The sequence below is a fragment of the Equus quagga genome, chromosome 15, assembly GCF_021613505.1.
Source record: "Equus quagga isolate Etosha38 chromosome 15, UCLA_HA_Equagga_1.0, whole genome shotgun sequence".
Taxonomy (NCBI): Eukaryota; Metazoa; Chordata; class Mammalia; order Perissodactyla; family Equidae; genus Equus; species Equus quagga.
This window is the reverse complement of record NC_060281.1, coordinates 10,044,856-10,069,832: the sequence shown is the minus strand read 5'-3', so window position 1 is coordinate 10,069,832 and position 24,977 is coordinate 10,044,856. Positions and strand designations below refer to the sequence as shown.

Sequence of the window (24,977 nt, the reverse complement as noted above, 5' to 3'; positions counted from 1 at the left end):
GCCAACTGATCTCTTAACACCACCCAACCCAATCTCTTATGAATTTCCCAAGGTCGAGAGACTCCCAAAAGTTGCCTAAGGTTTGTTCACCTTTGCTACACCAAGCTAAACAAACCTGGCTTGTGGGAACTACAGGCATATCCCTAATAATCTTCTGCTAGTGAGTTTCAAATGATTTTCCTATAAACATACACTCCAGCTACCCAGAGAAAATTACTTTTAATATTTAAGTAGGTTTCCCATTTCTGGCAATGTTTGCCTGATGGTTTGACATGGTTCTGATCATATAGTACATACCTTGCAATTTTTTAAAAATATGCTTTTAGAAATTTTAGCTCAACACTTTTAAGGGAGGTAAAAACACTCTATGTACAGAGTTATGTTGGTAGAGTACATACCAAAGTTTAACTATTCCATTCCCCAATCATTAGACATTTAGACATTTTCCAATTTTTGCTGTTACAAACAAATCTGTGATAAATAATATTTTGCATAAAGCTTTTCCTATGGCTTAAATTATGTCCTCAGGATAAATGCTTGCAATGATAACTGAACTGAAGGGTATGAGCATTTTGGGGCTCTAGCCACACAATGCTTCTTTTCCAAGAGTTTTACCCATTAGCTCCTACTTGCAACTGTAACCAAACTCAGTGGGTCCGACTCTTGGTGAGTGCAGAGTGGAAAAGCACAACCAAGGCGGAGGCAGGTGAAAGAAAAGGGTTCATTGTTGCACAAGCAATGGAGAACACTGGGGCTAGCTCCCAAAGCAGTGCCACCCCACCCCCCACCTCCCCACCCCTCCCAGCTTAGTGCAGGTGGAGGTTGTCTACACCAGAGTGCAGAGGCTATGTTACAACTGTGTAACAACTGGGCCTGATCAGGGCACAAGGCCAGGCCATTACTTACAAGTTCAAGGCCATTACATAACAGATTCAATGCAACATGCCATTTAGAGCTGGAGCAATTTGCAGGGATCCTGGGGCAACCGTGTAAGTTTCACTGTAGGATGGCAACATCTGCAAAAAAACGAGGACCTCATCTTCTGAAAAACAGCACATTTGTTTCCTCCTTGTCTGGAAAACATTTGACAGATTATATTTAGTTACGGATCAGATTTTCAGCAGTAACTCTTTCCTTGCCTGATTTCTGGTCATATAACCAGTTAAAGTCAATGTTCTACTGAACTCTCACCAGCACATTAGGGGAATCTTAAATACAAGCCTTGCCCAGACATTTAAAAGTTTTAGAAATAATTACATTACATAGAGCTTTTAAGGAACACAACAGGCAGCTCTCTCATTCTCAATTTGCCTCTACAATTCTCAAACTTACTAGGTAGAAAAGCAACTGAAGTCATAAAGCACTTGGTGGAAACACAGGAAATATCAACTATTAAGGAGTAATTATTACAAGCATAGGTAATCAGATGGTAGTTTTGCATACAGACAGGCAAAAACAGGCATCTAAGATTTAAAATAATTTTCCGACTTAAATTCTTTATGAAAACTTAATGACTATTGTGGGTGTGTTAAAAAAAAACGCTGAGGTTTTTTGGGTAAGGCATTAAGAGAGAAAAAATTAAAAAGCATAGTTGAACACGAGTGAATTGCAGACTGCTTTTTGAGTGTGAACACAGAAAAAAGGTCAACTATTTTATTTTAGTAAGGTAATATCTGAGAACATCTTTAAAAAGTGCATTTTAAGACCACTGGTCTAGGGCTTAGCGATAGCCAGCTAGGCCTCGGCTCCCTGTCCTATTGGCTGCTGACTCTAGCTTCGCCAGTTTTCTTCAGGTCAGCGTGGGGAGCGCTGGTCCTCAATTTTCTTCCTCGGATGTATTAATACATGCTGAGGCTGGGAGATGGAAGCTGGGGAACAAGTGAGTCACGAAAGGACACCTCAGATTTCTTTCCTGATCCTAGAATTCAGCTAAACCTCCACATCCCCGGCCCTACACAAAAAAAGAAAAGAAAAAAAGGGAAAACTGAGAAATTAGCTCCTATCACTCACGTTGACGGCTACAACTGGAAGTGGTGAGCTTTACTCACAACCACACGCCTGAACCCCGCCCCCAACAGCTCCACGGAGGGGCGGCCGACTTCAGCCTGGCGTGGCGCATGCGCTGTACGTTGAGGTTCTTTTCCACCACAGCGGGGCGGTCTCGACCAGAACTACAATTCCCAGGATCCTGCGCGCGAGGAAGGAAAGCCGGGAGCGAGCGGAGGCGGCTCCGGGGTAGCGGGCCCGGGCGGGCCGCTCCTCCCTTTGAAGCGGTTTTGCGCCTGTTTCCGCCCGCGGCGTCGGCGCTCACGCAGGGGCGGGTGACGGCGGCGCGGAGCGGGGCCGGGCGGGAAGGGACGTCGTGGCGGCGGCGGCGGCGGCAGGTTGAGCAGCAGCGGCGGTGCTGTCAGTCGGGCCGTCGGAGAAATGGGAGAGCCGGGGGCGGAGGTGAGCAGTCGGGCGGCGCCGCGGGTCCTCGCCGCCCGCGAGGCGCTGGCGTTCGGCCGGGGCTCCCGGAGCTCGGCGGCGGCGGCGAACCGGCCCCTCGGCGTCCCAGGGCGGGCCTGGTGCGGGGCTGCGCGGGGACCGGCGGCAACAATGGCCGCCCCCGGCCCTGCCCCTCGCCGGGCCCTCGTCGCCGCCGGCCTGCCCGGGGAGCGGCCCTTGGAGCCGGCTTGCTGTTGGGTGGTGGGCTCGCGGCCCTCCGGCCTGGGAGGGGGAGTCGGGCTGGGGGCTCGTTCTGGCGGGCGGGCCCATCCCGCGCCCGCGCCCGCGGCGGCAGGAGCCGACCCCGAGCTCTGTCCTCGGCCGGGGTCGCGGGGCCTTGCGCTCCCGTTCGGTTTCCTCCAGAGCTTTTTGTTGAAGAAGCTCTTCCTTTTTTGTTCCTTTTGGAGAAATCTGTTGCCCCAAGCATGGCTGTACAGCTGAGCGTGTTCTGGCTTATTTTTATAGATAATAGAATCTGTCCCTCCAGCTGGGCCGGAGGCATCCGAGTCGACAACGGATGAAAACGAAGATGACATTCAGTTTGTTAGCGTAAGTAGCAGCGACCTTCGCGTTTTTCCGAGACCAAGACTGTGTGGTTGGTAATGAGATTGCACCTCACCTGCTCATCCATCATTCAGCAAATGTGTGTGTGTCTGACGGGTACCAGGCACTGTGAGCGTGGCCTAGCGATAGATTTCCCAGAAGGGGTCTCTGAGCCACCGCGGGAGCCATCACAAAGACGGTGGCCTAAGGTACACGTTGTGCACTCCATCACGCTTCTCCTGCCTGCATTTAGGGCCATTTTATACTCAATCTACCCAAGGTTTTGTCTCTAGACTGTGTTTTGAAATGGGGCAAGAGTAACTTTTAAAAGACGACACCAAGGTTAGGGAGAAGGGAGGGCTACAGAAGTAGAAAAGAAGAAGAAGGGTGCAGGAACTGGAAATCTGAGCGTTATGTAGCTTCATAGCGTGAAGGCAAATAGCTGCAAGACTCCTCTAACCTCTGAGATCAGGTCACACTAGTGCAGCAATTGATTGTCATAACAGAGATCCTGCATCACCAGGAACATACGATATCTGTCTGGGTTTCTCCTGCTCAGGGCAGTAGTTTTCCAGGATTAGTAAGTGTAATGTGCAGATTCTTGGACCCCGCTCCAGACCTGTTGAATCAGAATTTCATGGTGCCGCCCAGGAATCTTCGTTTTGGCACAAATGCAGGAGTATATGAATCTCTGAACCACACTTTGTAAAGCATTGGTTTTGGAAAAAAAGGGGTGTGATGTATTTTGAGATAATTTTCACCCTTTAAAACTGTTAAAAGTTTTACAAAGGCTCTGCTGAAAGTATCTTAGCTGGAAAATACTCCTGCTCTACTTGAATATTGTAGTTGGTTTTGATTTGGTATTAAGGCTGTGTAATTTTTCTTTAATAGTGTGTGTGTATTTGTTGAAGTTGGGCAACTTTTGTAAGACTAGTTATTAAACACTGTCTTTTATTTACCCCAACTTTAGGGCCATTGTGGTAATCTGTTGTGTATTGTATGTAAATGGATTTGTTGAGGAGTCTTCACAAGATCATTTTCCTGACTCCCTTTGCCATTGCTAATGCTATGGTACTTTGTCCTTTTCCTTTTAAACTCTTAAGGATTTGGGGTGTCCGGAGGTTGATGAGTTGTGTCTTGCCCCTTTCTTCACTGTGGCCTGAAGGATGTTTGAGAACAGTCTTCCAAGCTCTTTAGGATAAATATTTCTGGTTCTTCCTGAATATTGGTACATTTGTGAACGGAGAATATTTATCTTGATATTTTTTGCAAATAAAAGTAAGAATGATACTCTTCCTTATGAACTGTGGGCTTTACTTTGACGATCACAGATGGAATCTACACAGATAAGATTTGAAAAATATTTTTTTGGTAGTCTGTGTAGTGAAGAATTGTAATGTGGTTTGTGACTAATTGATATAAGCTTGTATTAAGCTGAAGTTTAAAAATACTCTTAATTTCAGTTTTATTTTAAATATAGAAAATCTGTCTCTGTGCATCAGGAATAAAACACGTACAATCAGTGTAACTAACATGATTCAACATCTTATATTTATCCCTGTTTCCAAATATAAGTTCAAATATTTGATAGCTCCAAGTGGAGAAGTTAATTATATACATTAAGTGCAATTATAATATTAGAAGAAACGTATTAAAAACATTCCCTTTGCATTTTTAGTGATAATACTTAAATGACGATTCATGATACCTTAATTCTATTTAAAATATATTTGGAGACAGAATCTTCTACTTCTCTCTGTAGCCAGTCTTATACTTGACTCCTCCAGGTAATGCTGATCCAATAAAGATAGTAAGTAGTTCTCTGCTTAAAATTTCTTCAGATACAAAAAGAGCATTATGATGTCACTGCTTGATATTCTCTGGTTTGGGTTTCTTAGTTTGCGCTTGTCTAATTTTCCCATCTTCTCCACGTGGCAGCACAGCGGTCTTTCTGTGCTTTATATATTGCAAAATATAGAGTCCCAAACTAAACATAGCACGCTGAAGGAAAGCGATCATAGAGATGTGGAGGTGCAAAAATGAACTTTTTCATTTAAATTTTATTGAAATAATAACATACATACAGAAAAGTACACAATTCATAAGTGTACTATTTGATTTTTACAGAGCCACTACTCCTGTGTAAACAGTGCTCAAATTAAGAAACAGAATGTTACCTAACAAAAATTTTTTACTTATAGTTCTTTTGCTCTCATTTTCTGTTTAGTTTGGTGATACGATCCCTTATTCAGCCACTGTCTTTATGTCTTTCTTTGAATCTGCAGATATTTTAGTTAATTTACTCCTAGAAAAATATTTTAACTAAGAGCTGCTGACATGATTTTCCATAGTGCTAGTCTGGATAAAAAGGTATAAAAACTGCTGAGGCAACCTATATAATCTTGATAAGGGCTCATGAGAGTTAGGGTCCAGCCAAGGTTACTGGTATAATGTGGAATCATTGAGCATACAGAAATAATGAAGGAAATGAAGGTATAATTTCGGGAGCACATAGGTCAATGTTAATAGTTTAGCTACAGTAGAAGGGTCATGGGCAAAAATGAGAGGATCTTTTTGCTGGGTGTCTTGTGGCTGTAATTAGCTCAATAAATAAAGCTAATTTGGGAGCTCATAATATGCAAAGTCATGAATTTAAGTACCTTAAAGTTCAAAGATTCATCGGACATGCATTCTTCCCGTAAGTGTCAGTGTTTCACTGTGGCAGATGAGATAGGAGATGAGAACTGTATAAATTGTTCCAGTGGAAAGTTCTCTTATAAGAAGTCCATGGTGCTATCAAAAAAGATATAAGACTTTCAGTTGACTGCTTTGGCATAGGTAGTATTTAGTATTTGTATGTGTTTAAAAGCGCATTTTGAGAAAAAATAAGGAAAGGCGTCAAAGTGGGAAAGCAAAGAAGATAACGTGTAGATCTGGAGGACAAGTTATTTTTAAAATGAGAGAGGGAAGGATGAGCCAGGTAGTGTAGATCTTGAATTGTGAACTACCTTTGAACCTAAGGTAGGCAGTTGAGAACCATTTGAAATTTTTGAACTGGGCAGGACTGCAGAAGTAAACTATGTTTCTAACTTCTCTATATGGAAAAAAACCACATGAGTTATTTAGGTTTTTAGATTAGATTTTTGCACCTATGCTCAAATCCATATTCTTTGTTTTAGTAGGGTAAACTACTTTTTTTGTAGACCATACCTTAGTGTATTAACGTCACTTGCCACTTAGTAGGTAATTGATGTTTTGATTTTGTATGAGAATCAGTTTTCTAATAACCAAGATGAAAGCTTTTTATTTCATTAAAATATATATATTTTTTATCTTAGAATATTAATTCAGCTGTGTTCCTAAACTATTTTGCTTATGCCCGTGCTCCTGTCCCTAAGTTCTGTGGCCTTGGGAGAATGGGATGAGAATGATGGTTTACTAGTTAATGGATGGTTCAAATTCAAATAAAATACTTTGTAATTGGAGGACCACATGCATTTATGCTTGTTAAGGATGAAAACAGTCATAAACATTATAAAAATTACTTTTTCTTGACATTTGTATTATAAACATTACTTCTTTTGGGGAATTAATAACTTAGTTTTTGGTCTGCGTTATCAGTTATTCAGAGTTGGGGACAATAGCAGGTAGTCCTTTTGCTTTTATTGAAGGGAAGAGAAAGTATCTTGTCTCAGAAACTTAGGTAATAAGATTGATTTAAAAATAGTATGTATGTTTTGAACTACCTCAGAATTATGGTGACCCCACAGCCAATTATGTGTTTAGACAATCAGGTGTACTTCACTTAGTTTTCTTGTTTGTTAAGTGGGATAATAGTAATAATTCACTTTCTCACCTTGTGAAGTAATTGTGGGGATTAAATGAAATAGTGTCCATGAGAAGTTTAGGCCTGTACAGGGCTCAATGACAAATGTTATTGATTAGTAGTAAAATAAATGGAGTGCTAAAATGTTTTGATTCCTTAAGTTCATTATGCTGAAAGTTTTTCCATAGCCACTGTGAAAAATTAGCTAAAGTATTAGAATTTGTTTACAAGTAATCTTTTCCTTTGGGTCCTTCTCTTTCCTTATGTTTCCACTCAGCCTTTTTGGCAGTCTCAAACACGTGCTGTCTTCTCCTTCTACCACTCTATCACTTACAAGTCCATAGTTGTTTGTTGAGTGAATGAATAAATAAATGACTCCTGCTTTTTCTCATTTTTGGATTTCCTATCCTGATTCTTTGTATTCTTCTCTCTTAATTAATGTGAATCATATGAAGTTGTCCTTGTTTGGTAGTTGAAAAATGGTTGCATATCAGTCTAATGGTTCACCCCGATCCTGCATTTCTGGTAGTTTCCTCTCATCTGTCCTTACTCTTGCCCTTTCTCCTCTATCTGCGGCTACATTTTAATCCTATTTGTGACTGTTTTCCTTATTCTGTTTTTTTCTTCCCATTCTACTTTTTGTTCTGTGCCCTGTTACCTTTTTTATCTCCTTTTTTTCTTCACCTGTTCATGGAAGCTCTACCCCTACCTCTGTGCATTTCTGGTAACCTGGGGACTTTCTTGGTGTACTATTTTCTGTGGGTATGTGGTGAGAGTTCCTAATGCACATTTCTTGAAGAGAGTAAACTAAGATGATTATATGAACAGGAGAAGCTATTTTATTTTTATTTCCTCTCTCTACTTCCTTTTCGGATTGAACGTATGATTTTGACAATCTTAATACCAGTGGTAGGTTTTAGTCATCTCTGTTGACCGTGCATTAGAGAAGATCTGTCCCTCTTTTCCTTTTTTTTAAACCACCATTTTCCTAGTTCAGGCAAAAATCCTAATTACTTTATTACGTAATCCCTGCCCAGAAGTGTTGCTCTTTGGTTCTGTCTTGGTGGCTGGATCACTACCTGCAAGGAGAGTAGTTTCCTGCTTGGGGCAAAGTTGTACCTAGGGGAGAAACAGACTCTCTTTGAGACTGGACGCCTATTCTCAGGAACAGGGCCTATAACTAGATCTTAGCTTCTGTCTCCTGACTCTAGGGTTTTTTTCTGTTAATTTTTCCAATGAATGTATCACTTTGACTTCCCAACAGTCAACTTTCCCCATCCTAAGAACTCTTTCCCTCAGGCATATTCTCCTCTTGTATTCTTTTTTCTTGTTCTCAACGTACTAGATTTTTTTAAAAGAATAATCTTTACTCGTGGCCTCTTATTTTTTAGAGCCTGGCTTCTGTGCTCACCACCTTCTTGAGAGTTGCTCTCGAGATCAACGGCATTTTTAAATCTCCTTGTTGTCAAATTCACTGGCATTGTTTTGGTGCTTAATGTGTTTGGTCACATGTAGCATTGACAACTTTTTGTTGAGATTTTCTCTATCTTTAGTTTGTTTGGATTTATGCATTCCTGATTCTTCTCTGATGTCTGATTACCTACTTAGCTCTTCTTCCTAAATCCTAAAATTCCAGCATTTCCTCAAGAACCTCCTTGAATCTCTTCTTTCTCAGAACTCTTTGATTTCTTCCTTCCCAATATCCTAGTTTCAGTTTAATTCTAGAGTCTTTTGGGGAGCAACTCCCAAATTTCTATTTCCAGGTATGTTCATATATCCAGATTACAGGCCTGCATTTCCAGCTGTCTGCCAGATACCTCTGTACCACTGGTACATCAACCCATTATGTCCAAAAGAATGTCAGCTTTCTGTTTCTGTACTCTAAATTTATACTAATGGCATTAGTATCCTTCTAGTCATCCATGCTTGAAATCTTAGGGACCACTTTAACTCCTTGTTATTGTTGGGATTTTGTTTTTATAGCCAGTCATTTTCTTTTTTCCATTATACCTGTGTATTCTCTTGTATATGCACCACAACACTGTTCTTCTTGCCATTGCTGTTGTTTTATTTCTGCATTATTATGTGCCTGGACTGATTAATTATCCTGCTTTCCCCACTCTCTGTACTTTTCTATTGATTAATCTTCTTAAAGCATAGGTCTTAGAATATTATTCCCATCTTAGTGTTTATTGATTCCCTTTTGCCTATGGTATAAAATCTAGGCTTCCAATCCTAACATTCAAGGCCTCTTCTATGATGGAGTCAGAATGGATGGAAAGAAAGGATGGAGAAGAATCAGATCTGATGTTTGACTCTAAAGGAGTGGGAGATAAAGCCAAGCTGTTAGTCAAAGAACTTCATGTTTTTGAGCTTGGATATGTAACGGACTGTTGATACCCATCCCATTTGAAAAGCACTGGATCATAATATATGTATCCTTGTAGCACTATTCCTGTGTTAATAAGCCTTCCCCAAGAAGTTGACACAGTCCTAATACTCTATCCAGGTTTAGGTTCTTCCTTTTAGGTTTGTCATCATTTCTTATTCATGTACTTGGAATATTTTCCTCTGCAGTTGAAGTGATTATTTTCTGCCACCCCTAAGGCTTCCTCTTCAGAGGAATTCTTGCCAATCCCAGCCAAAACAAAAAAGATTATTTGAGATGCTATTTTAGTGTGAATAACTGTTCATGGCTTATTAATTTGCTCAATTCTTTTATAGGAAGGACCATTGAGACCTGTTCTTGAATACATTGATCTGGTCAGCAGTGATGATGAAGAGCCCAGCACCTCTCATAGTGATGTAAGTACATTATATTTGATTTTCATTTCTTTACTTGTGTCATTTCAGAGGCATTCTCCAAAGAGAGTTATCCAATCAATGAAGGCTGTGTTTAGGAGCTCTAGTGCTTTAGAGGATAGTCCATTTCTGTTAGAAGGAGCCATAAAAGGTAGTCCAAGGAGTCCTTTGCCTAGAACATCTCCTGCTTCCAGTTTTGGTCCTTTACTTTAAGTGAGGATGTGAAGGGATAAAATGACACAGGAAAGTTCTAAGCCTTGGAGGTGATACCTGATAAAAGGGAAATGGAATAAAAATTGCAAAGCTTTTTGGCTCCTTGTGCGCTTCTCCTTTCCTCTCTCTCCTTAGGTGCCCTGTAGAACTGGATCTTTTTCTTCCAGAACCATGGGGCCACAGAAAATTTCTTTTGTCTTGGAGGAAAGGATATGTGAAGACCCTTTAGGAAATGGAATGTGAGGAAGGGTTATAGTTGATCTATTACTTGAGTTGTCACTCCTTTTAACCTCCTCTGTCCCCCATATATTTGGACTTTTTTCTTTTACCTGTGATTTACTGGTTGTGGGTTTGACCCTTAAACTAATACTTCCCTTGCTCTGAGAACCAAACTAGCTAAGCTTTTTGTAGTAATCTTCTCTTTCATTTGTGTTATCCCAAATTTCTAATAATGGGCTATTTTCTTGATGGATTAGAGAACTCCTGGCTCTTGTTCAAGGTGGCCAGAAAACTTTTTGCTCTATGATACAAATTGAGACTTGGACTTGGGATCAGAATACCTCGGTTTTAGTCTCAGCTTTACTCCTTATTACTTCTCTGACTTTGGATAAGTTAAGTAGCCTTTTAACCTTAGTTTTCATTATCAAATAGGAATAATACCTACCTCACAGGGTTGTTGTGGGGATGAAATGAGGTAACACATATATGTAAGCTCCTTGAAATCAAACTACAAATCATAAAGTAGGACTATGCAACTGGAAAGTTTTGTTACTCGGCGAGTGAACGAGAGAAAATTTTTAAGGAGGCTTAGAAGTGATTCTGCAATTGGGGACTTTCAGAAATTATTTTTCTTCTCATTAGAACTTTCCCCAAGTTCTCTCTGCCATTGTTAGCTTCTACTTGTTGACTTACATACGTTGAATGAGATTTTTCTTTAATTGTTATCACCAGTATTCTCACCACTTCTTTTTATCCTAGCATGGGACCAAGCAGCAGGCTAGGGTGGCACCATTTGAACTAGGCTTGTTTTTACTCTCTCTTTTTTCATAGACAGAGTGCCAGATTAATGCCAGTAGTTGATATTGGGCCTTTGGGGTTGTGAAGCTTGTGGATTTGACTTCTATGATCCCCATGCTGACCTATAGTGGATTGCATCTTTCATTGTTAATTATTATAATTTTAAAAATTGAGTTCTACTTACTGGACATGCATCTCTGCACTTGAAAGTTAACATATTAAAAGCGTATTTTTTTTCTTCCTTGGTTTTCTTGTTCATGTGGATAACCCAGAGAATGCCTGAGTCTAAGGTGCCATCCTCTGAGAATCATCGCCCAGAAATGTGCTCTAGCTGCAATGTTCCTCTTCCCATTGGAGACAGCAGCTCCTTCTCTGGGAGTTGCACCAGCAGTCCACAAAGGATAGTTTCTCAGTCTTCTCCTGTTGAGAACCCATTGGAGAACGAGAAAAATGATCAAAATAATTCATATATTAAGATCTCTGAGACAGAGACACTTAAACCATCACAAAATTATCAGACTCTGTCTTCATCTCCACTTCTGGTCCCCCAAGAATCTCTTGCCTCTTCAGAGGTCAAGGGGGATTTACCTATAGAGTTGTCTTCAGCTTCACAGCATGGACAGGATGCCATCCTTTATCTCCAGACACAAGTGGCTGAGATGTCCCGAGTAATACGTGATCTGCAGTCCAGAAGCTGTTTTAGATTTCATCATTCTAGGTCAAGTGAGAACTCCTCAGTTCCTTGGGACATCTCCACCTCAAGAGAAGAAAATTTATCCACAGTTGAAGAGGAAGCTGACTGCAAATCCCCCTCAACTGATGACAAGGGGCAGCCAGCTGACCCCAGTCAGTCTAGTTTTACAGGTCTTTTGAAGAGAATGGAGCAAAGAGGTGTTATAAAGAGAGTAACGTTACAATCTGAAGCAGAATCGTGTGAAGGGAAAGCTGATTATGTGACCTCTAAGAAACGTTTGGTTCCTCCATTGCATCCTCTTCTGAGAATTGCCACCACTGAGGTTTTTAAAGACCCTGCTGATTGCCATCCTTCTTCCTTCATGGGACACAGGGTATATCCTGTGGCCAGGGATACCTCTCCTTTCCAACCAAATCCACCAGCTGAGGGCCCCATTGTAGAAGCATTAGAGCACAGCAAAAGAGGAAGTACAACATCTCCTCTAGATTCTACCTCAAAAGAAATGGAGGTCATGGGTTGTAGATTCTACCACGCTGCTTCCATTGCAGCCCGAGCTGCTAGCTACATGGCCTATATGACTCAATATCAGCGTAAACTCTGGGAAGACATGGAGGATCTGGTCCATGACCCAGAGTTTGATCGTGGAAAAGCAAGATGTATAATATCTGATGGTATGGATGCGGGCCTTTGGCAGCTTTGCACTACTAGGGACATCATGGACTCTGTAGTCAGAGTTATGGCCATGGCAATAGACTACAGAAGGCAAGCCTGGCTCCGACTTACATCTCTCACTAAAAAAACCCAGGAGAAGATCTCACACCTGCCCTTTGATGGTACTTCTCTCTTTGGACAAGATGTGAATGCTATTGTTGCAGAAGAAAACAGTGTAAAAGAAAATGACTATAAAGACCACAACAAATACTATAACCAACATCGATACTTTTATACTCATGATCAGAAAGCACATTATCACAATAGAGGATACTCCAAAGGGGATTGGTACAAACCCCGAAACCACCCCTATAGATATAGAAAAAAGGGAGAATCTCCAGAACGCCATGGGTACAAGAATTAATAACCTGTCCATGTTCAGCAGTATAGCCATCTAAGATACTATTTTACTTGCTCCTCCCCACTCAAACAGGATCTACAGGTAGGAGGTCACCTCAAAAACTGAATGCAAGTCTGGAATTATCACAGCTGACATTTGAATTCTAGACTTTTGGAATGAAGTATATGATAAAGAGACTCATGGGTTATTGGGCAAATGAACAGTAGAGACTGTAATCTAAGTAGGGTTGGACAAAGATTCACCCATTATTTCTGGTCCAAAATATGTCCAGAGGAAGGTACTCAGGAATCTGAATCCTCTTGTGAGTAAAGAAAAGTATAAAGATTTTTTTCCTCAGGAAAATATTACTTGTAAACTGAGGACCAGGAGATTTTGGATCTGGAAATAACCTGCTACTAAATCTCTGTTTACTAACGCCAGAGGCAAATCCTTCATTATTAGGTCATCAGTGCTTCCTTGTTCAGGCTTCAGCTTGTCAGATCTTCACAAAATGATAAATCTGTTATCTCCTTGTGTCAGGATAATCAACTCACCAAGAGTACATACCACTTTCAAGCTCTGTGAGACTTCAAAATCAACCATGAAGCTGTGTGTCAAGAACTGGAATTCAAATTAAATTTTGCCAAATCCAGTTTGCCTCCAGTGGGATGTCTAGATGTCACAGGTCTACTGTGGACGCCAGCTGGAAAAAGACTTTCCTACCTGTAATATCACTGTAGAAGTTTTCACAGTGACTATCTTCATCAAGACTGATGGCTCCATACCATCACCACTTAAAGCTACATTTGAGAGAATTCTTTGTTGTCATCACTCCCTAGTCTTTGACCTATCAAGCTCTCATGTATCAAGAAGCTGTGAGACCCACTCATGGTGTTCTCTCAGGATAATCTGGGCCTTTCACCAAGATGATGATCTTAAACAAACCTACCTTCTAAACAGTTAGCTTTTTTGAGCTTGATAATTCATCACACTCTAAATACAAAAAAGATATGCACATTAGTGCCCTGGAAATAAAGGATGTTATTCACACTATCCAGGCATGCAAATCTGAACTCTTAAAAGAGCAAGAATTCCAAACATGCCTGACAATCTGGTCCTCTTATTGTAATAAAGAGGGTTGCCGTCAATCTAGATGTTATTGAGTAATCCTGAAGATTTAGAGTATAATTGTGGATATAGTAAAGAGAACATCTCACACAGTTCTGTTTCTAGATATCTGTTTAAATGATGATATCCGTTAATGATTTCTTGAATGTCTGAAATCAAGACTTCAGTGACATGTTCTTGGTTTATTGCTCTCTTAATCCAGTCAGACTCTTAGCAAGAGAGAACTACTTATCTTTTTGCTCCCAATTGGTTCCATTAATAGTTCTCTACCATTCTAGAACTGACAGCAGATACCTCAATAACAATGCCCCACAGTATCTTTTTAATCTCAAGGCAGTGGCTGTATGGTATACCAGGCCTTAGATACTTGCCTTTGCAGCATGGCTTCAGAAATGGAGAAAATGTCAAGTTTGAGGGGTCTGAATATGTCACCTAGTATTATTTGCTTGGCAGCCAAAAAAAAATTTTTTTATCTACAGACTTATAATTTTGTAACTTCTTGGTTTGTCAGACATCTGCATTTTTCTAATCTGCTTGATCAAAGTATTTTGGGTCTACTGTTAGTGGAATATAACACTTTTAGGGTTCATGTGGTTTCTAGTTCTTGCCATAGTTCTTACACAGTGGTAATTGACATTTTCCCTGGAGCTCCACTTTTTAATAGTTTATTGGAACCTCATTCCCCCTCTGCATCATAACCGTATTCAGCACCCTTTTTATCTACTTTTCTTCCTCTCCCTGTTTGTGCTATAGAGGTTGAAGATGCAAATATCCCTACTTAGAAGTTACTTTATTTTGTCAGGTAATTTCAGGGTACTATGTTGGTCCTGTTTGTAGATTGAGCCTAAACTACAGTCTTGATAGAGGACGTTATCTTTCAAATTTGGCCAAGTCATATCTAGAGTTAACATTTACCTTTATTTTTCTGTATTTTCCATAAAGTTTTATTTCTGCTTTTTTAGGTCCATCGCAGTGCTCTAGAAACTGTCTTTTCAAATTGAACTCTAAAAGAGCATTGATTATCTGAAAGGAAACAAGGGCCTAAGAAATCATACAAAGATTTTTATAGTTCATGATGTGTATGACACCAGTCAAGCAGTCTCGTGTCCTTGACATGGCACTGTGTTTCTTCTGTGAGAGGACTGGCCACTGGGGAACTCAGTGGAGAGACCACCTTGGAACCGTTCTGTAAGGTTCTGCACAAGGTGTTCCCAAATAGCTAAGGCTACTTCAGACTGCTCCCACTTTTCCGTTTCTCCCCTTTCCTTCCCTGAATTAGATACTGGGTCACAACCTGATAGTTTTTGAGGTACTCTTATTTTCCAAAAACCAAACCAAAATAAATGTTGCGTGAAGATATGATGCTCTGAAATTGCTTTGGCACTTCCACTTAACGTGCTCCTTTTTAGTTTTTTAATTTTTGAGTTGTTAAAAAAAGATGTAACATAAATTTACCATCTTAACACTTTTTAAGGGTACGGTTCAGTAGAGTTAACTGTATTTATATTGTTTTGTAGCTCCTCCCTTAAGTATTTGTAAAACAGCATTACTGTTCTCTTCCTCTTGTGTTATTCCTGTTGCTCAGTAATAAAGACAGTAACATTGCTTTACCACTCTCTAATTGATATGCCCAGGCATCTCTAGAGAATTTTCCTTTAAGTAAAAAGGTATTAAATCATTGAATTGGTGATCAAGTAGGTAACTTCTGAAGGGATTTGGCAGTTGAGTAGGGATAGGGGCAGAATGCCATAGAGTGGGAACAGTTTTTAGCTATAGATTAGTCTCTTGACTGCAGAAGAAACAGTATCCTTAACCTGTTTGTTTATTCTTATTTTGAAGTCTTTCTCTGGCATACTTGAATGATGATGGTGTTATAAAACTGAAAATGGGGACTTGGTCTAGGGAGACAACCTCTACCATATGGATAGCATGTGGGACTCATAATTAGTCAAATAATAAGTTTTTATATTGTGCCTGTCATGTGCAGAGCCTGCGACAGAATTCTCCATTAGGCCAACCTCTAATGTTTAAATACCTATAGGTTTTCTTGAAGGCCTTGGAATAATCGCAAGTTTAGGTATTCTCAAAAGGGACGCGTCTAGTGATCCTTTTTCTTCACAGTGTTATTTCTTGACTAGACAAAATGTATGTGGAGACAACATGATTTCTTGTAGTTACTGTGTACAGAGAAATACTGTTTTCATTGTTAAATGAAGTGCCTTTTAAAATTTCATGTAATTGTTTAAAACTTAACATTTTGATGTCTTGATGTGTTGCTGGTGATATTTATGTGAATTCTGTACAGTGATTTTTAATCTTGTAGTTTATTCATCTGTACAATTGCACTATCTAAATGTACTCTCCTTCTGAATGTTCATTTGTTTTCTTTATAGCACTGTTGATCCATTTCAGAAGGTTGTAGAGTATGCCCCTCCCCTTTTATTTAAATAACTTCACAGTACTTTTTACCTGTTAGTAATTGGCTCAGTTTTTTGGGCATTAAGGCAGCTTTGTTTTCTATCTCTAGGTTCTGGGTTTTCTGATTGAGTCATTTGTCTCATAATCTAACCTTGTTCTTGACTATGGTAACAGCTTAAATTTGATAGGTGGATATGTTTACTTGGTAAGAAGAAACAAGGATATTAGGAAAAAGCAGTAAATTTGCTGACACTTTATCTTTTTTTTTTTTTTTGGACTGTGTGACAGCTTAACAGTGTAATTGCATTTAAATTTTTTTTTCTTAATTTTTTTACTGTGTGGCAGCTTCTTTATCAGTATAATTCCATTTATTTACTTAGTCCTCGAAATGATATTTTGAGGGGAGCATAAACTCTTTCAGGCTACTTGGATACAATTTAGTATATTCCATTAGTACTATACTAATAATTTACTGAATGATACCTAAGTGACCTGGTTGATAATGTCCTTAAGGGCCCAATACATCCAGGATAACCTCTCAGGTACTGTAAACAAGGAGGTTGGAATAGACACAGTCCAGAATCCCTTCTAGTGTAAAATTGGATACAGAGCTAAATGACATGGATGAGCAAAGTTAAATGCCACGTTCAGTATTCTTGAGGATATAATTAATTGGGATTCTGGTGAAGGTCAGAAATTACGGATTAGATCTTTGTAGACAGTTTAAAGACTGCAATAACTGGAAAACTTTTTTTTTAATGTGAGGCATAGTTTTTTGCCCCATACTTGCACTGTTCAGGTTCCCTTTTGAAATTTTACTGTTCTTTACTTAATAATTGATTTTCATATCTGTGTGCATCTTATGCATGTCGTTCAGTTAGCCAGATCCATTCTATGTAGTGTTTCATTAGTGGGTACACAAACTTATCAGTGAACTGATGATGATCACTATATTGAATGCAAATCTTTTAGTTGTTTTTCTAGATAAATGAGTTTTGTAAGCCATTGAAATATTTTATGGAATTTCCCTTCCTGGATGAATGATGAGAATATTGTTTTATTAAATCTTTTTTCTCTTATTAATTAGTGGGATGATATTTTTGTACTACTTTGTCTTTTCATTTGCTTGATTTTACAGTAATCAGACCTTTTTTATAGTAGTGTTTGGTACCATTGAGATATCTTATTACTGGAAATTATGTTTGCTTCCAGTGGGATGTATCTGGAAGTGGTCACAGTCCCACCGTGTCCTTTTGATGTTAGCATATAAGTTATTTCATTCTTTGTATTGATCTTTTCTTCCCCTTTATGTAACGCCTCTTTCTAGAAGGATGTTTGATCTTCCCTTAATCTCTTTGATGTAGATTATATTTTTTATTCTACCAGTATATACTAGCCAGGATTTTGATATGGCTTTGTATTTGTATATTTAAATACAAGGCCTTCAGCGTTATTGTAAGAGATTTTCCAGTTTTCTCTTACAATGTTTTCTTTTTAAAAAAAGTAGCCAGTCCAGTCTCTGAAACTATTCACTGGCTATTGAACTTTCATCAATTTTTAATGTGTTCCTGTTAAATGATAGTAGTATTTTGTCATTTCTGCATATTCTTCACACATGTGTGTTATTACGTATAGTTTATGGTCAGTTGCATCTTTTCTCTCACAAAATTTTAACCCCATCACCATGCATTTATAGTACAGCTCTGACATATACTGTATCTTAAAAGTTAACCAGTTTTCTCTTAAGTCTTAAGAGCTTTACTGGGTTTGTTCAGGTAACTATATTTCAAATGGTCTTTGGGATTTTCTGATGCCTTGTCAAGAATTCAACAAGAGTTCTCAGGTTGTCTGTACTTTCTTTTAGGATTTTGGAGATCTCTCAAGTTGCATTGAGTTTTCTAATATTCCTGAATTATATTCCTTGGTAGGAGTAAAAGTCAATGCTTTATATCTGGCAATATTTTAAAAAAATTCTCCTTTGATGCTTCAAGTGTTGTTACGAGTTCCATTGGTAGTCCCTTTATAAGGCTAATGGTCATATGCTGTTTTTTTCCCATGAGCTATCATATGCTGTCTCTTTCTTTATCCGTAAGAGTGGTTCTATCACAGCATTTAATTTTAAAGGCTACAGTTAGACCTCTTGCTAACTCCTACTTTTGTCTGTGATGGTTATGTTTCACACTACCTTGAGTATAATGTAGTGATGTGCTAAAATAACTATCATTTTGGTGGTCCTTTCATACCACTTTTGTTTAGTGAGGCAACAATGATGTGGATGATGGAAAAAAACATTTTCCAACTCACTAAACACAGTTTCAAACTGTCAGTTCCATTTTTTACAACATTTAATTACATTAAGCTTCCTTTTGTTAGGTGTGTCACCTATTCCCTTCTACCTGGGGTGGAATATAGTTCATTTGTAATTAGTCTCAGATTTTTAGCACAGAGTTGCATGTGTGTTGGTCTTTATTTAATGGCTTATAGCAGTTCCTATTTTCTTTGAGTTTTGGCAAAAACATATTTTGACAGGTCTTGGAAGCACCTTGATAGCCTTGGGTCTAATTGTCATTTTCCTGCCTGGGAAAGAAGTAGAAGAGAGAACTTTTTATTGAGCTTGTGTTTTCTAGGCCCTGTGCTAGTTGCAGGATGCTATTGAAGCAGAAATTCACCCTTATTTTGCAGATAAGGAAATGAAAGTTATCATTAAACACCTTGCTCAAGTGGTGGAACTGAGCTTTGAATATAGACTCTATTCTTATTTTGCAGATGAAGAAATGAAACTTATCGTTAAGCAACTTGCTCAAGTGGTGGAACTGAGCTTTGAATATAGACTATTGTTCCATAATTTCAATTCAGCATTGTACTAGGCTGTCTCCATGTGTTTTTCAAGGCCCTGCTCAAGTGTTACCTCTCTGGTAACCTAATTTGATATATACTAATCTTTTTCTTTCCTGAACTTTGTGTTTATGGCTGTAGTCTCATCCCTTAATACTTGATGTCTTATTCTAATTCATGGTTATTTCACTTGTCAGATCAGAAACCATAACCTCTTGTTCTCCCATTGAGGTATTACTGTACTAAACTATGATTATTCTTGATGCATAGTCATTGGCTTCTATTTCATATATTGCTTATTTGTATTCCATTCATTTTGAGCACTGATCATTTTAGTCATGGTTCTTATTGCTTGTTTCTTCTTTGTTCTACCTTTTTTGTTTGTTATATCCATTTTGTTTCAGATATACACTTACATTTCTTCTTGCTGGCATCTTGAGGATATTGGCTTGATGAAAGGAGGGTGGGATGATGCAAAGCACATGGTATTTGAATTCCAAAGACCTTGATCTGAGTATTAGCAAGTCACTTATTCTCTGAGCCTCAGTTTTCCTACTTTGAAATGAGGTAATGCCCAGAAGTACTTTGAAAACTTGAAAGCCCAGTATAGACTTCCTTTCTTTTGTAGTTGTGCTGTTTCTGTCCATATTCGTAGATTTCTTAAAACTGGGGGATGGTATTGGATGTAAATACAGATACACTTTAAGATGTATTTAAAAGCATGTGATAGTTCATTTCATGTCATCAGATGATCTTCCCCTTTTTTTTTTTTTTTTAAGGCTGAGCCATTTAGCTATACTGTAAGCCCAATAATGGACTAAGTAATTGAAAGACATATTTAAAATAGTCTGTTTTCTCAAGTACAAGCTAAGAAATGCTCATAATAAACAGTAAAAAAAAGGGAATGTAGAATGAAGAGCTAGGATGTGTAGGTATGTGTATACAATTTTTAATGGATGGTAGTTTGTCATTTTGTGTCTGTGTTGGAAAGGATAATCTTTTCATTTGTCACACATCTTTTTCAATACCTGCTATGTGCAGGCAGGCACTGAGCAAGGTCTGGGGATACTGGGAGTTAATATGAGTTAGTATGTTCTCTTATGAAGAGAGAGAAATACCAATACGACGTAATTGTCTTGTTTAGAGAAATGGCTGTGATTAGATTGGGACAAAAGAGAAGGCCATCTAGAGGGGTCAAGGAAGCTTTTCTTCCTTACCAGATACTTGAGCTGAGATTTGGAGCATGATTAGAGAAGAGTTCGTTGGACTAGTGGAGAAAGAGGAGCCAGGCATTCAGGTGAAGGAATCAGTGTGTGTAAAGGTGAGGGGAACGTCGTGTTTCTGATTTCAGAATTGTGAGGAACAGCCTTTATGGGAACTGAATTGGAGGAGATTGAGCTGAGGACAAAGGATAAATTACCCATGAAAAGGTATTGGTTCTTACCTATTCAAAGCGTACTAAGTTTGTATAAGGTTGTAGAGGTAGTCTGTCTAGGGATTGGTTTGTACCATAGTCCACTACTGGTACCGTAGTCCACTGTTGGACATCTGGAGCAATTCTTTCTCTTCCCTGAACTGAGCCAAAGGAGGGCTGTCAGTCGGTTCACCTCTAGCCCCAGGAACAGCTCAGGCAATGAAAAAGAACTGAGGCACTGGTAAAGAACAACTTTGAAGATGAACAGGATGATGTCACTGAAGTGGAATGTGACATCCCATTGTGGATATATAGTTCCATACTTCGAGACCAGCACTGGCAGTGTCCTCAGTATAGCTAAGTATCTAGATGTGCCTGATTTCCCTGTGTATTGGCTTAAAGATAATTTGAGGGTGCACATGGGAGAAATGAAGTTATTTCTAAAAATGTTGCTTCGTTGGAGTTTGGAGTTGTATTGAAGAAGGACCTGTGAACCTTGTGCCAGTGATAGCTCCAGCAGTACCCAAAACACTTCTCAACTTTCTGTTTGTTTTTTCTCTGGTTTGAGTTTCTTCCCTTGCTGTTGCCTCTTTTGCCTTTTCTCTCTCCATAATTCATCCTTTTTCTTTCTGTGCCACAGGTAGAGCACTGGCACTCAGGGTTAAAAAGTTGTAACTCCCCTTTGCTTTGTCGTAACTTCAAATTCAGAGATACTTAAAAATTCTCTTAGGTTGCATAATAATCATTATTATTTTTGGTCCTGTACTGAAGCAGAATCAAAGTTGTTCTTAGGAGGGGATTTTTATAAATATGGATATTGTCAATTTTCCCGAGGACAATACAGGAAGACTCTTATTTAATAGGTTTGGTGGTACTAGCCTTCTTAACTGAGTAAAGTACTTTACAGAATGGCGTATATCTGTATGTATGTTTTTAAGTTTGTTCAGATAAAGCAGATGTTCTGTGTACTTTGTATTTGTAAACAATAACTAGTTGGGGGTGGGAAGGAGATTGCTTTGTACAAAAGGGTTGTTTCCTGGTTCCAAAGCTTTGCTGCTGGAGATGGTAAATAAATATTGTACTGCTTTGCTGTGTTTATCTCTTCTGCTCCATCTGTATTTGAATATAAAATTCTTGAGAAAAATTGTTCCTTTTCAAAATGTTATTTGGGGTGTGATTTGAGTTATAAGCTGGGCAGAGGGACATCTGGCAAACAGAGCTCCTGGGAGTGCAAACTTCAGACCAAACTGTGGACCAAAGCTTTCGGAAAGGCAGTAATAAGCAGGCTTTGAAATTTGAGTTTGTGAAGTAGTGCAATTGTTTCAGAATTTTTTTTTTTAAGATTTTTTATTTTTTCCTTTTCCTCCCCAAAGCGCCCCCCGTACATAGTTGTATATTCTTCGTTGTGGGTTCTTCTAGTTGTGGTATGTGGGGGACTGCCTCAGCGTGGTTTGATGAGCAGTGCCATGTTCGCACCCACGATTCGAACCAACAAAACACTGGGCCGCCTGCAGCGGAGTGCTCAAACTTAACCACTCGGCCACGGGGCCAGCCCCTGTTTCAGGATTTTTAAGTGCACTGGTCAGATGGATAATATGATGATTCGCAAAAGTAATTCATTCCACTCTTGCAATTTGTTGCTCCTTTGAGCTTTCTTTGGACTTGGGATCACTTTTGTTTTTAGTGCTGTCGAGTTGATTCCGACTCCCAGTACAGCAGAGTGGAACCCTGCCTGGTCTTTTTGCACCATCCTCCACCTTCCAGTGCTGTATCCGACAATGCTCCCCTGCTGTTCATAGGGTTTTCATGGCCAGATTTTTCAGAAGTCGGTCAAGTCTGTCAGCTCTGCTGAAACCTGTCCACCATGGGGGACCCTGCTGGTATTTGAAATACCTGTGGCAGAGCTTTTCAGCATCACAGCAACATGCAGATGCCACAGTATGACAACTGACAGGTGGTGGGGTTCACTGACTGGGAAACGAGCCTGGGCTATGGTGGTGAGAGTGCTGGATCTTAACCACCAGGTGTGGTGATGCCTTACCTAGGGGATGAAGATGATGGAGGGAAAAGTCATCCTCCAATTGGTGCCCCTCTGCCTAATCAGTGCCAACTGACATTCAGGAAGATAGAACAACAGTAAAGAAACCTCTGCCTTGACTTGTTCTATCTGTATCCCCTCTCCCTATTCTTCACCCTCCCACCTCCTACAAATTTTCTTTCCTTACTACTGGCTTTTTTAGTAGTCAAAACTGCATTTGTTGAGTGAGATAGATTAAGTTCACATACTCTGCTTCTGCAGCCGGGTTTGCTGGTTTGGATCTGGGCACAAACCTATACACTGCCCCTCAAGCCATGCTGAGGTGGTGTTGCACATACAAAATAGAGGAAGACTGGCACGGATTTTAGCTCAGGGCCAATCTTCCTTACGAAAATAAAAGTTAAATACAATTTACTAGTAGATTATGTTCCCTCTAGATACAAAATTTCCATCTATGTGAAGGATAGATGTTAAACTTTTATTTTTATAAGGCATAAATTAGTGATTTAAACCAAATTCATTACATTCCCAAAAGATTGAGCTTGTCAATACTTTTTGTTTTTATACAGTCTTGTTCATTAATAGTTGAAATTTCATTAACAATTTAATTGCATATACTGATTGTAAAAATATTAGGAAATAGAGATAAGAAAAGGAAAAACTCCAGACAGAACTATTGTTAACATTTTAATTTATAGCCTTCTAGGTTTTACTCATTAAAAAGCAGGATCATTTTCACTTAAAAACAAATATAAGTGATAGGGAAAAAAGACATTGAAATATATACAGATTACAGCTTCATTGATTAGTGGGATTTTATGCCATGTTGTCATTAGTTTGCCTATTTAATGATTTTGTGTGCTTTATTTTACAGTTCACATCAGCAGTATTAGAAATTTTAATAGTTTCCAGGAAAGCTTTGTTAGCTCATTAAACTTGATTAGTAAATGAAAGTATTAATTTGGTGAAAGTTTTGTCTAAACAGTGGAATTCTCATTGGATGTGATTTGTGATCACAATTGTGAGTTCATTATAAGCACTGATTTCAAGTTCAGCTGAACTTATTTCAAGTTTGAAGTGGGTATTGGTCTGTAGCAAAAAGAGAAGAGTCAAGACGGTGCAGCTAGTTTTTTGAACAAGGCTAAATTTGTTCAATATGAGCCTGCTAAGGGAAACTTAAAAGTGTTAACTTGAGATTGGGTCTTACTCTTCCTTTTTTTTTTCCCCCTTGTTTTTAAAGATTGGCACCTGCGCTAACATCTATTGCCAATCTTGGGGGGTTTGTTTGTTTTTTGAGGAAGATTAGCCCTGAGCTAACATCTGCCACCAATCCTCCTCTTTTTGCTGAGGAAGCCTGGCCCTGAGCTAACATCCATGCCCATCTTCCTCTACTTTATACGTGGGACGCCTACCACAGCATGGCGTGCCAAGCAGTGCCATGTCCCACTCAGGATCCGAACCGGTGAACCCTGGGCCGCCAAAGCGGAGCGTGCGAACTTCACCGCTGTGCCAGCGGGCTGGCCCATATTGCCAATTTTGTTTTTGTTTTTATTTATTTTTTTGTTCTTCTCCCGAAAGCCCCCTGGTACATAGTTGTATATTCTAGTTGTGAGTGCCTCTGGTTGTGCTATATGGGATGCCACCTCAACATGACCTGATTGAGCCGTGCCACGTCCGCATCCAGGATCCAAACCTGGGAAACCTTGGGCTACTGAAGCAGAGCGCAAGAACTCAACCGCTTGGCCATGGGGCTAGCCCCAAGATTGTGTCTTACTCTTAAGAAATGATAGTGACTGTTGATATTAGTTCCTTTTTTAAAATGCCCTTACTTGATAAAATAAGAGAATCCTATGTCAGATTTTCCTTTTATTTTTTCTTTTTCAGTTACATTCACCCACTGAATCTCACTATTCCAGATTAGATGTTGTAAGAAATCCGCCTTCGTTTCCTGCCCAAGTTATACCTTATTTCTAGACTTGAAATTTTTGCTGTAATTCTACCACACTTCATAAAAGATAAACATTGTCTTCTAGAAAAAAGAATTCTTTTTGCTTCCTTTCACCTGTACATGCTTAACTTTCATGGCTGTGTGCATTCAGATTTGACCAGTATGCTTAATCTAACTGCCATTTCTAGGACACAACCCAAATTTGCTTTGTATATGTTTTATGTCATTTTAAATAAAAATGTAAAGACTGTAGTTGAGAATATAAGAATTTCTTAGTGTTTAGGGGTAATAACAGACAGGATTGCAGAGAGAGGCTTTGTTAGCCTGGCTCCTGAGATTTTGGAACAGCTTTTCTTCCTCTACCCAGTGTGACCCTCATTTTGTAACCGTCCAACTCTTGATCACCCGTGGGTTTTTTGTGTGGGACTATGTCATTGTAACTATACGCCTGGTTCCCATTAAAAAAACCCCATCATTTTAGTTAAAAAAAAATTCATAGTGACTGAACCAGAACCTGCTTTTGAACCTTTTCTGGCATTACAACCTTCTCCTTAATTCTGTTA

The 24,977-nt window shown here is 39.2% G+C and overlaps 1 protein-coding gene across 4 annotated transcripts in view; it reads left to right on the top strand.

Moving 5' to 3' along the window:
- Window positions 1-2,221: 2,221 nt before the first annotated feature.
- Window positions 2,222-24,977, top strand: part of ZNF451 (zinc finger protein 451) — a 79,628-nt gene continuing 56,872 nt past the window's right edge. For all 4 annotated transcript variants that reach the window (XR_006885207.1, XR_006885206.1, XM_046638973.1 and 1 more), the window contains exons 1-3: window positions 2,222-2,448; window positions 2,953-3,036; window positions 9,581-9,661. Coding sequence is in view for 2 of the 4 variants with exons in the window: in XM_046638973.1 (XP_046494929.1) it covers window positions 2,428-2,448; window positions 2,953-3,036; window positions 9,581-9,661 (186 nt within the window). In the remaining 2 variants the exon portion in view is untranslated. The remainder of the gene's footprint in view (window positions 2,449-2,952; window positions 3,037-9,580; window positions 9,662-24,977) is intronic.